This window comes from Mycteria americana, chromosome 6, assembly GCF_035582795.1.
Source record: "Mycteria americana isolate JAX WOST 10 ecotype Jacksonville Zoo and Gardens chromosome 6, USCA_MyAme_1.0, whole genome shotgun sequence".
Taxonomy (NCBI): Eukaryota; Metazoa; Chordata; class Aves; order Ciconiiformes; family Ciconiidae; genus Mycteria; species Mycteria americana.
This window is the reverse complement of record NC_134370.1, coordinates 23,922,739-23,935,199: the sequence shown is the minus strand read 5'-3', so window position 1 is coordinate 23,935,199 and position 12,461 is coordinate 23,922,739. Positions and strand designations below refer to the sequence as shown.

The 12,461-nt window shown below is 43.4% G+C and overlaps 1 protein-coding gene across 41 annotated transcripts in view; it reads left to right on the top strand.

Annotated features, from left to right (window-relative positions):
* The window catches only part of SORBS1 (sorbin and SH3 domain containing 1), a 176,765-nt gene that overhangs the window by 106,415 nt on the left and 57,889 nt on the right, over positions 1 to 12,461 (top strand). For 23 of the 41 annotated variants that reach the window (XM_075505037.1, XM_075505036.1, XM_075505035.1 and 20 more), the window contains 5 exons: positions 1,736 to 1,831; positions 4,884 to 5,003; positions 6,698 to 6,813; positions 9,212 to 10,021; positions 10,602 to 10,973. In XM_075505037.1, coding sequence (XP_075361152.1) covers positions 1,736 to 1,831; positions 4,884 to 5,003; positions 6,698 to 6,813; positions 9,212 to 10,021; positions 10,602 to 10,973 — 1,514 coding nt within the window. The remainder of the gene's footprint in view (positions 1 to 1,735; positions 1,832 to 4,883; positions 5,004 to 6,697; positions 6,814 to 9,211; positions 10,022 to 10,601; positions 10,974 to 12,461) is intronic. The other 18 variants (XM_075505063.1, XM_075505057.1, XM_075505065.1 and 15 more) reach the window with 3 other exon arrangements.

The window sequence follows — 12,461 nt, the reverse complement described above, 5'->3', positions numbered from 1 at the left end:
CCAGGATTAAAGGGCAGGAACTACCATTTAAGTAATTAAAAAAAAAAATCTGTCGTTAGCAACAACAATTTAAACCCCAAACTTATCTAAACAAACCAGTCTTCATGTTAATATCAGCAGGTTTGCAGTGTGCTTTATAGCATTCAATATTGTATAGTGATGGTGTGTGTTTTGGCAGGGTGAAAGTATGTGGTTGTATGAGTTGGTTTTCTACTGGTTTCATTTCCTTTCTTTTCCTTTTATGCCTTTTTATAGTGGTTAGTACTTGGACTGCATTGTGGATGGACAAATTCAGTCAGTTACAGAGCAGAACAGAATTAGGGTTGTTTCCTAAGCCACAAGCTGTTTGGATTTGGGATCTGTTATATTCTCAGGGTCTCCAGTGCTCAGTGGAGACTCTCCTATTCTCAGCGTGGAGAACAGGGCTTGGTTTGGGTTCTTCTTTTATAAAAAAAGAATTTGAAAGAATCCCATCAAATTAAAAACTAATGATTTTATGAGATTTGAAAAAATTCCATCAGGCTCTTCCCCAATCCTTTTGCTTGAGAGCCCTTTTCTAGGTTGGTGAAGTCTGTGCTTTCCAGTTTTGCCAGGGACCAGAAAGATCTGCCACAAGAGGGGGTGTACACACCACCCTGATATCAATGCCTCCCTCAAGCTGTCCCAGTGCTCAGTATTGGTGTGTAAAGTATTAGAAATGTGGTTCCTCTTACTCCTGATTTTTCAGGCCTGAGAGAGATGGCACGGAATGTGAGGCAGCATCTAGCATTTTCCAGTTAATACGTGCAGAAAGCTAATAGGTTTTAGATGAGAAAATCTTGGCTCTGCAGAAATCAAGAGCACAACTCAAGTTATCCTGGTGGAGCCATGATTTACAAGATGTTTAGCTTGGCAGATGTTGAGCTTCACCTCTGAGTAGTTTTGCCTTTGCTTTTTTTTTACCAGCCCCCCCCCCCCCCCCCTTTTTTTTTTCTTTAGAGTTCCACATTAGCTGCAATACGGAGTTGGAGAGAGAAACTACCAGCTGTTTTGGACAGTTTTGTAACAATTGCTAGAATTTTGCACAGTGCGATGTATTGTTTTCCCCGTGTTACGACATCTAGTATAATTAGGGTGCTAGCTGATGGAGTGCAGTAGAAATCTCTTCAACTTACTGTTTAAATGGATGGATTTTTTCTGAAATGGATATTTTGATGCTACCCTTTGGCATGGGACCATTTTCAAGATTATTTCACGTTTCACTTCCTTTTGTTGCTGAACTTGTAAAATATGTGCCGTAAAATCCAGAATTCTTGTATTGTGGCTAGTTTAATGTTCCTCTCTCAACCTTTCAATCCCTGTTTTTTCACTTTATTTTGTTTTAACTGAGCCATATTGATGTCAACTTAACATTTTTATTTTTGCATGTAGTGTATCTCAGCTAAATGATTACACTAAAATTTTTTGATGGCTTCTAAAAACTAATGCTTCCAGATTCTTTTCGCCTGCAGCATAGTGGCAGTCAGCAGTTAGTCAATTCAGTAAGCAGTTCTGTATGCTGCTTAAAACAGACATGTCCCGAATTAGGGCAAACGAAGGGATATTTTTAACAGTTGCATCACTGCTCTCTGGACTGCTTTTGTATTTGAAATTTCCTGCTATTGTGTCTCCAAGTACATTAGAAAATTTTGTGGCATGCTTCACAAACTCTGTTCTTCCCTTTTTGGATGTGCCATTTACACTTTTGTGTTTGCAGCTGTTGACGTCCCTTTATGTACACGCTCTATTTCTGCCGTTAAAATAATCCCTGTGAAGAAAGTGAAAAGTTCTCCTCACCTAGTGCTGCCTACAGGTATCTTCTTCCTTCCTCCCCCCGCCATGCATTAGTTAGCCATCATTCTCTCTCTTCTCTCTCTCTCTCTCTCTCTCTCTCTTTCTCTATCCCTCCGCTTCACCCACGCACTTTGGCTAGTTTTCAGCTTCATCCTCTTCTCACTGTTTCCAGAGCTGCAGATTTCATCAGTAGGTAATAAAGTTAGCTCTTGATGGCACAATACACTGTTCTCAATTATGCTGCTCCTCTGCAGACATAATTGTGTCTACTTGAATCTAGGATCGTTGTAAGCTCCTCTACTAATGCTTGATTATGAATAATATTGTTATTACAGCCTCATTTTGAACGAAACTCCTGATGAACCAAATAATGTTTCCTGCGTATCTTTAGTCTTTATGAAAGTAAATGGATGTCAGAGATGGTATTTTACAGGTTCAAGCATTGTTCAAACATTGGTGGGATGGTTTTGTTTTTCTGTACATACACTGACTTTACAGAATCTTTATATGGATAAATAAGGATATTAGGCTGTCTGTCACTCCCTCCCCAAGCACATGTTTTCCCACTAAAAGTACAAGTTTATTTTTGTACTTTGCCAGATTTGGACAGTCAGAGTAGTCTAGCTGATACTGCTTGTCTCTCTTAATGTCACAGATGTGCTCTGTTGGAGTAGTACAGTGCTAATGTCACGTTTATTACCATCTGCTGGATTTCTATATTGAGACATTCAGATTTTTGTTTTCTGTCATTTCACCTAAATTGTGAGGGAATTCAACATCTCAGGTATTTGTCTTCCTCTCCCAAATTGAAATAGTCTGACAATATTTTATTTTCAAACCTTTTCAAAACTTTTAAATTGTGTTAAGTTCAGAACATTTTTATTCTGATTGTTATTGTTTTGATTCAGTATACAGGTTTAATAAGTTGTATGAAAATTTAAAAAGTGCCTTGATTCCCAAATTTGATTCTCCTCCCATATGGAGGCATTAATGGAGACATTTATGGCATGGTGAACTCTGTTTCTGTTTTTCTCTAGTGCCTGTGAAGGGAATCTAGGTGTAGGAGCGTAGGACAACAGCTACCCTGCACTCTCTGTGAATGTCTAAATCAGGCCTGGTGACTCCCAACAGTGTGTTGGGAGTCACCTCAGAGTTACAGCACTCTTGAAACTGGAGTCCCAGAGCTTAAAGCTTTGTCCTCTGGTTTGAAAGTGGGTCCGTAGAGTCTTCAGGCTGCGTGCTGTGCTGTGTGGATGGGAATGGTAGCCAGAACTGGGCAAAAGGAATCCTGACCCTATCTGGATCATGTGAAAATCAGTCAGAGAAGTCAACTTCTATTTCACCAGGCATGTGGGTGACCTTCAGGCATGATCGGTTGTGTGGTGTGAGTACAAATGTGGTATATTTAAGGATTAAGCAGCATTTGGTATGTCTGTGTGGATAGTCTTTCCCCTCACAGAGGCTGCCTCAATGCTGCCTAAATGAACTGAAGGCTGAACTGTAGAAAAGTATCCTCTGATTCCTTACTTATTCCATCCTTTCTCCAGTCCTAAGTGTGGATCTGAAGCTATGCTTTTTGTGAAATCCCTAAAGCATTGGAAGCCCACATAAAAGCTTGAGCTGCAGTGATTCCAGCATAGAGGGCTTTTGATGTGAGCCAGGTGTTTGACATTCACTGAGTCTTTCCCCTTACTGCTGTTGTCCATCTGGCACTATTGATATTTCCCTATATTGTGGCCACCGTGACTGTGGTTTATGTGTTTTGCAGCCTTAGCCAAGGCATTGTCATGGTCTACAGATGCTGTACTCGTGTGGATTTAATGGGGCATTATCTTACTGAAATCAGCCAGGGAATATTGATCTGCAAAAACATGGGCTGTTGTCTGGGCAATAAGCAGCAGCCTTTGCCCTCTCTGACCAGTCTGAAGGCATAACTTCCATTATAATAACAGTTACTAGAGAGGAGCAGCATCCCTTCCTGATGAGAGATAGCATGATCCTGACCCCATAAAAATAAAAACCATCATGTTGTCATTTGTGTAACACAGCACATGCTCAGTACCTCTTCAGGCTCCGTGTGTGGTGTCATGGTAGGACTAGCATCTCTGTTTAGGTGGGTCAAAGTGAAGTCTGGCAGCTGCAGGGTCAGTAATAGCGCATGAGAAAGGGAGGTGATGTGTTTTCCTGTGGAAGTAGCTTGGATAAGTGAGAGACTCTTTAGGCTTATTGTTTCTATAGGTATCTTAGAGGAAACAACTCTCCGGAAGGATTTTAAGTAAGGGGAGGAAGATAGCCTTGAAGTACTGGTTTGTTATTACTTAATAGGATGACAGAAGGAAAAAAGCCAAATCCATGGACTGAAATGCACAAAGGTAAGCCTGCACAGAAGCTGTGCTGAATCGGGCCTCAGCAAGGATGCTGGCATGATCTGCTGTCTGGCTCACAGGGTGATCTGAATAGGTATATGTTAAATCTCTTTCTAGTTTTGGGGATTTGGGTTCCTATGTCAGAAGGAATGCCACTGAAACGGAGAGAGATGGCAAGGAGGTGGCTTGCAGTGCCCTGCCTTTAGATCATATTCAGCATAGTTACAAGACTTTATCCTCCAGTGGTCATAAGACTTTTTTTTTCTCTTTCAGTCCTGCACAAAAGGCATTTTTAAGTCTTCAGCACACAAATCATATTGCTTTATACCAGTGGGACATCCCTATACAAGAGCCACAGGTGTAATGGTAGAATGTCCTTGCTAGTACAATATCTCCACACAAAGCAAACCAAATAAAGCAAGTGGACTTGTGAAATTTGGTTCACTCATCCTTTTTTCCTCCTTTCTTAGCTCTGTTACACCGACTCAGAACTTACTTCTACATTCATCAGTTACATGAATATGAAACTGCTTTGATTTCTCAATGCTTTAAATCCAGAGCTAATCTTCATCTGCATAAACATTACTATATTGATTCACCCGGAGGCAGCCATGCTAAAATTACTCCACAGAGCTCTGATGGCTCCTAATAGCTTTGTATCATCTGTTTCGATGTGTCTCCTTTGTGCATGTGCATTTCCTGTAGAAACGGATCCCACCAAAGTCTGCAGTGGAAAAGGAGCTGTGACCCTCCGGGCATCTCCAGCCTATGAAGAGAATCAGAATATCACTTTGCCATGTCCTCAGGATGTTCAGCAACCTGAAAGTAAGTGGGTGGAAGGTTAACTGCAATATGTTACTCACAGTAACCTTTTATGATTTAAAGCCCAGAATCCCGTAGCATAGTCAGAAACCTCTTGCAAGAACCAATCCAGTGGAGGGAGACTGACTCCTGTTCTCTCCTAGTACAGGTTTTGTGACCACTTGCTCATTGGCTGAAGTTTGTTTACATCTCCCTTTTGCTGTCAGGAGCACCAAAAACTCTCAAATCTTTTCTTTTTTTCCTGGCAGGCCCATGTCACCTTTTATCCCAGGCATGAGGTGGAACAGAAGGAGGCTGAGTGGTGCTACTGCCACCATAGCATTCACTTGGGTTGTCAAGGGAGCAGGGATAGCGTCCCAGACAGACAGTGTCGCCACAGAGCTCTGGCATCTTTCAATAGCAGACGTGTAATTACTTAATTGTAGGAGACAGGCAAAGCATAACAAACCTGGCCAGTGTTGTGGGTCTGGCAGAGAGGATGAACTCCCAAAGGCAAGATGCCGTTAAGGGGGGAGGGGGTCAAACTTGCTCTTGAAAGCAAAGCATACATCCTTTCTGACTGTATTGTTGGAGGAAGGGCAATTCCATTAATTCCAGCCCCAATGTACTGCTTTCTGCTCTGTCTTCTCCTCCCATTCTGCTCCACCCGTGACCTACCCTCTTTTCATGCTTGCCATTCTCTGTTTCTTCACTCCTACCCCCCACCATTGCCTCTGTCCTTTCTGTTGATGGCTTCATAAATTTCCTGCAGCCTGAATGGCAATGAGCCCATTACTATGGAAATCAGCTCATTAATACTTCCTTTGCTTACTCTCTCAATTGCTTTATGAAATGTACTTTGGAGCTGGAAGAGCTTTTTGCATATAACTGAAACAGCAAAATGGGTAGAGGGGTGGGGAGGAGCCCAATGAGAGGTGGGTAAATAAGTGTTGAGACCAATGCCTCTAGCTGCAGGGACTGGGTTGTAAAGTGACATCATATTTTATAACTCCCTTCATCCACACGCACTTAGTCTGCAAAGCCTGATCTATTTGTTGGCAGTCCTTTATCTCAGTTAATCATACATAGTGATGTTGATATAAGGATAGATACATCTTCGTAGCCTGTATCATGGCTGAATACGGGGTCCCTACATTTCCAGTAATTTGTGGTGTCTGGACATCAAGCTGCAGCTTTAGAAAGTAGCTAGCTGGGCTGCCTTTTTGCCTCTGAAACAAGAATGTCAATGAACAATTGTTTCTTCATTGCTCTGAATGAATTGCCTTGTGTTTACAAAGGTCAGAAACAAGGAGGGCATCATGTTTAGGGCTGGTCTCTATGGTAATTAGGCAGCCCTGTCAGAAAGCATTTTATGTGTGAAATGAAGTAGCTCGACTCTTAACTTCAATTGGTACATGTTTTCTGTAAATGTAATGGGTTTTTTTTTTCCCCCTTTCTTTTCCTTTATGCCTACCCTCCACCCCCACCTCTTCCATCCCTCCTTTCTGTGAAATGCTTAGGTCTGGAGCCAGAAAACCCAGAAACAGGTACAAACATTGGCTGCTTATGTTGTTGGTTCTGTTGCTTTCTTGGAAGTATTTCTTGTTGCCTGGGAAAAAAAGAAAGGAAAAAAAAAAAGAAGAAAAGAGTCCTGTCCTTTCGCTCGTACTGTAGCTGGAGGGAATCCTCTGTGATCTGAGTTTTCCTTCCCCTCGTAGATGATTGGAGGTCATCATCTAACACTGATGCCAATGGGGATGCCCAACCATCTTCTCTGGCTGCCAAGGGTTATAGGAGTGTGCGTCCGAACCTTTCTTCAGACAGCAAGCCACAGGTAAGCCTTTCTTCTATGACCCTGAGGGTGATCTTCTGGGTTCAAGCACTGGATTCATGGTCAGGAGTCCTGGGTTGAACTCCAAACTTTGCTGCAGACTTGGGTAAGTTGCTGTGCCTCAGCTTTTCCTACCTCTAAAATGGGGGCAACAGTGATGTCAGCAGAGTGCTGTGGAGCTCGTGTGTTCAGGCACGCCACAGTGTTTCCTTGGTGGATGAAGGAGGAGGACAACGCTATTTGTTTGCAAGAAAAAAGGTGAAGTAGTCATCTATTACTGTTTTGTCTTTTATGTTGGTCTATTTCCTAGAGGTTGCTGCAGGCTGAAAGCAGAGTTACACCCTACATTAAAAACAAGATATTGGGGAAATGCCTTTCAGCTTTAACACTGTAACTGATACAAGCCAACAAGGCAAAGGTTATTTGTACCTGAAGGTAAATTGTTGAAATCAATCTGTTAAAAGAAGTGTAATTTCATCCTTTTTCTTTTGGGTGGTTGCTCTGCACAGAAGCAGTCTGAAAGCTGATAAGGAAACCCTTCATTAGAAACCACTGTCTTGTGTGAAACAGAGTCCCTTTAAAGCCTTGTCCCCTATCAGGGTGACTGCTCCCATCATCAGGGACCTATAGCAATGCCACAGAACAGACACCATTCCTGAAATTGTAAGTGAAAGTGGAAGAAGGCACAACTCCGATGAAGGCACAGGAAGGAGCGGCACCCTAAAGGAGAGACCCATTTACTGCCTGATACTTAGAGCTATCCTGTAGTTCCTTATTGATCTTGTTGATGAACAGAGCGCGCGCTGATGCACATAGTAGTTCTTGTAGAAGTCTCAAGGACTGCTGTCCAAACTAAGCTGAAATGGAAGAAAATGGAAAACAGCAATTGCAGGTGGTGAATTAGTATTTCCTGATAATGCTGTGTAGTGGTAAAGTGAGGCTTCACCTAACCTAGGGAAATATTGTGGCACTCTGAAGTCTCCAGACTGAAACTACTGTCCTTAAGGAATCAAAAGGAATGAGCCTGTTCCTGAAGCAGAAGCCCTTCAGAAGGAGCACTTACCAACCCACTTCTCCACTCCCTTACACATCAGGGAAGGGGGGGAAAGAGGGGCAGCATGAGGACAGTAGATTTCAGGACAGCAGCTGTAATGTTATGAAGCTGTTCTAGGTCTATATCCAAGTAACAAGAATAGGTGCTGGCCACAACCTGTCATATGTGGATGAATTTTAAAGGAGGTATTTCTTCAGATTTGAATGTTGCAAGCTGTTAAGGCATCTTCATTCTCTGGTTTTGGCCATTTTAGCAGTGGGTTAACCAGCCTTTGCCCATAAAGATATGACAACAGGGTGTGTGTAAAACTTACTTTCATAGTCTCCAGAGGATTAATTTGCAAGAATGCAGGGAGCTACTGTTCATTAGGTGGGTGTTTTAGTTCTCTTCCTTTCAGTAGTTTGGCAACAAAGCAATAAGTAAAATGAAACCTCTCTATTGCTAAGTTATTTTACTTCAGAACAGTTTGGCTTTCAGAAAAAAAATCACTGTAATTGGAGTTGGAGTTGCAGTTGTCAGGCAGTTGTGGAGTTAGGAACCTATATTTTGCAAAGTACCGAAAACAGTAAAGCTTTTTTTTATTATTTACTAAAAGCAGGATTTCTCTGTTGGTGATCTTGATTCTGGAGGCAAATTCTTATGAACTCAGTTCCTCAAGAAACTTTAATTGTTCTGGTCTTCCCAAAATCATTTTCAGGACTGAAAAATCCTGAAGAGAATTCAAGAGCTAGCTTTTAGAAGGAAGAAATGCTGACTTTTTACTTAGCCAGCTGTGGCAGGCTATGCTATTCACATGATGTCTGCTTCATTAGCACTGGTGAAACTTTGCAACATTTATTTTTCAGCAGTGCACTTAACATGCAGCAGAGATGGCCTGGAGCTCTGAATTTGGCTTTGCAATTCAAATGTCCCCAGGGCTGGGAAGTATTTAGTTACACAGGCATGAGCCTGGGTTTAGTTAGCCAGGATGTTAAATCTTGACTCAGGCTTTCCCGGAGGCATGGTGGGTGTTGCTGTGCAGGCCTCTAGAAACAATACAGCACTGAGATTTATTTAGCCCAGAGAGAGAAACGTGTAGGCAGGGCCTTGAGAGCTGGGTAAAGTTTGCCTGCTGCAGTGAGCAGTGCTAAGAAAGAGAGAATGTGTGAGATGATGTATGTGAGTGAGTTCTGCACTGGCCTTCCAGATACTATATTTGCTTTTTGTTCTTGCTGTATTAAAACCTGCTTAACCCAAGTCTAATGATTGAATTCATTCTTCGAATTTATTTATTTTTTCCTTCCTTTTTCCTTTCATTTGGTGCTGCTTCCTCTCTCCCTCTCTTCCTTCTTGACTCTGCCTGGGCAGGCCCTTGCTCCTCCCCGTCCTCCTCTTCCCAAAGAGGAAAGCTTTGCATGGCGTCCTCGCACTGACACTAAAGCGACCAACCTGTTGCCAGTGCCCATCATGGACTGTGTGTACCTGAATGCACCCAAGCCTTATACGCAGCGTGCATCACCAAATGCCAGTGCACGGTGTTATTTCTCATCACCTACCCCCTATGGGGCCGTCCCCAGTAGGAAGCAAGGCTTGCCAGCAGGGCATTCTCCCTCTTCAGGCCCCAAAGATGAGGTGCATGCTGGGCAGCCACTCTTGGAAAGTTGCTCCTCGTCAGATGCATCATCCAGACAACGTAACCCTGACAGGGCAGATCCCAGTAGTAAGGCTGGAATGAATTCCAGTCATGAGACGAAGGCGGATAAAAAGGTCACCAAACTATATGTAGCTTGTTTATCTAACAGCACTTGCTCAGCCGCATCTGAAAATTCCACTGGCACCGCACATGACCCAGCAGCCAGCACCAGTTTGGGCGCTGAGCTCACTCAGGCACCAGCCACCGACATTGTTTCCTCTGTAACAGATACTGGAAAGTCTCTTCCTGCTCCTCCTCCTCCTCCTCCTATTCCTCCCAGGCCGTACTTTTACATTGTCCTCAGTAAAGACGCAGTTAGTTATGGTGCGGGCCAACCCTCTTGGACTCAGTCATCACCTCCGCAAGCTGTGAGGGACAGAGTGCTAGAGCCCCAGAGCACAGCTGCCACAGAGGACAGGATGAGAAAAGAGCCTTACCTTACTCAGCAGCGACAGCCACCATACAAGGCAATGGGACGCAGCATGGTACATGTTTTCTCCATAACCTTGTTTTCTTGCAGCCGTGCGAACGGTTCTTTAATCCATTACAATGTTCCCTTAATGCTTTATTCCCCTCCTACCTAATTTCTGAGCACTCGTTGTGCCACCTGAGTCTTGTGGTCTTCTACTCGATAATACTTAACACCCCATGCGCGCCCCCCCAGCATTGATCTGTGTGTTTGTGCGTGTGTGGTGTTTGTAGGGGGTTGGGTTGGGCTGGAGAGGATCTTTCTATTTTAGGGAGGTGTAAAAGAAGCAAACTCTGTAATGTGGTGGTTAGTGCTTCTCAAAAGATGGTGAATGCAGAGCTGTTCTGTGGTTTGATTCACCCTCACGGGACAGAACTGAAGAAGAGGGGTGGTGAGGGGAAGGAAGATTTTTGTGAAAAGGCATGCGTGTTCATAGAGGCCAGGGCTGCAAGACTGAAGAAGTATGTCTCCCTAAGGAAAGAAAATCTGCTGGGGCTTTGTATCATTTTGGGTGCATCCTTGCATGACACTATATGGCTGCGTTAGACTAAAGTACCAATCTTCCCCGTTGCATAACAACACCTTGTTTCCTACAGGATGCCACTGCCACCACCACAGCTCAGCCTGGGGTTATAGTAGTCCCCCTCCTCCAGGTTAATCCAGACAGACAGCAAGAAGGCAGCTCCAGCACTCCACCACCACCTCTGGTTCCTTTTGGGCAAGGCTCCGTATTCCCTGAGACTGTTTCTCCTGGCTCACCCTTGACTTTTCCGACTCTAGACGATTTCATTCCCCCACATCTTCAGAGGGGTTCCCACCATAACCAAGCACCCTCCGCATCTGGCACATTACCCTCTGTTTACCCGAAACTGCCATTCTTCTCATCACCACCTTCACTTGTCCCTCCAGTCACGGGGGCTTTGCACAGGGGCTTGAAGCCTGAAATCACTGGAGTCATCTCACATACAGTAAGCTTGCCAAGTACCCTCCTCTCCCTTTTCCTAAATTTGTATTTCCAGATTAAAATTACTTTCTCCTTGCAATACTAAACTTGAGAGAGGAGTGATGACTCACTCCTTGCCAGCAGCATGACAACTGAAACCTTGTTTACGTCCTGTGCTAGTGCATGCGTGTTGCCTGCCTTGTGCAGCTTTGAACTTTCTATTGACTTCTTGCAACAACATTTGACTGTCTCTCTTTGTGCCCGTTCTGCTAGGTGATGCACACCTTAAGAGTCTTCACAGGATTTGCTCAGAATAATGAATTCTGTATAAACAGAATAGCTGCAACTAACTGATCTCTTCAGGCTCTTTTAATAGCATCCTTAATTGTTTGTGAATAACATCTAAAGCAGCAACAGCAGACCAGTTAAAGGTTAGGGCTGGCTTTCTGTTCCACTTGGAGCCACAAGACCGTATGGTCTCTACACAAATCCCTGCTGAAATCAGTGTAAGATTGCTGCCAGTATCCAATGACCTACAAGCAATAATATCAGTTACTGAGCTAAGAGTCTTCCAAGCACATAGAAGCTGTGGGATAGATTAGCGGGAGAGTGTCTCTTCAGTTTGGAATTGCTTGTCTTTGAAAATTTTGAAGAACTCAATCCGCAACAGTTTTAACTTGGAATTTACTGTGTTCTTCTTAGATTAGGTTTTCTTTCTCTTTAAGCTCATCACCTGTTTTAAAAAGTCCTCAGGGACAAGGAGGAAAAGTAGCTCTCAGTTAAAGTTGCAGAGCAGGCAAAAGGTACCTGACCCTCCTTGTACTGGAAGTCTTACAACCACCATTTTTTGATATGGTTGCTTGTAAGGACAAGTAAGAAGTTCGGCAGAAACCCCCTCCTTTCATGATGATGCTTTGTCTCCCCTCTGACTCTATAGGGATCTAGCAAACAGGCATGTTGGGGGAAAAAAGAAAACAACCAAGGATGATATTTTCAAAAGTTCTCAGTGTTGGCCTTTCTGCTTCTCTTGAAATCGATGGGTTTTTACTGCAGAGAGCAATGAAAGTTTGGGGGTTTTGTTTGTTTGGGTTTTTTGTTGTGTTGGGGTTTTTTTTGGTTTTTTTTTTTAATGGAGCCTATCTGCAGGCTCCAGAAAAATTCAACAGGCATCCAAATCATGGAGGGGTAGTGGAAATTTTGTTGTACCTGATTTTCATGAGATGAGAGTTTTGAAACATTCTTGGGCATGCTCACTTCAGGCATGTAGTCACAGAGCTGTTCTGCACAATAATTTAAATGATCTTTGTTCACCCACTTTGGAGACTTAGCTGGGGCTGCTGAGCCTATCCTGATCTGACATTCCTCTTCTTCGAGGCATTCTTTATATTTTAGTTATCAAAGTGAAGCTCAATCCCAACTCTCTCTTACTTCTCCCTGACTCCCACTCATTTTCCCAAATTGCATTGTTTGGAGTATTATCACAGCCAGCAAAACGGGGCTGGGTCTCTCCCAG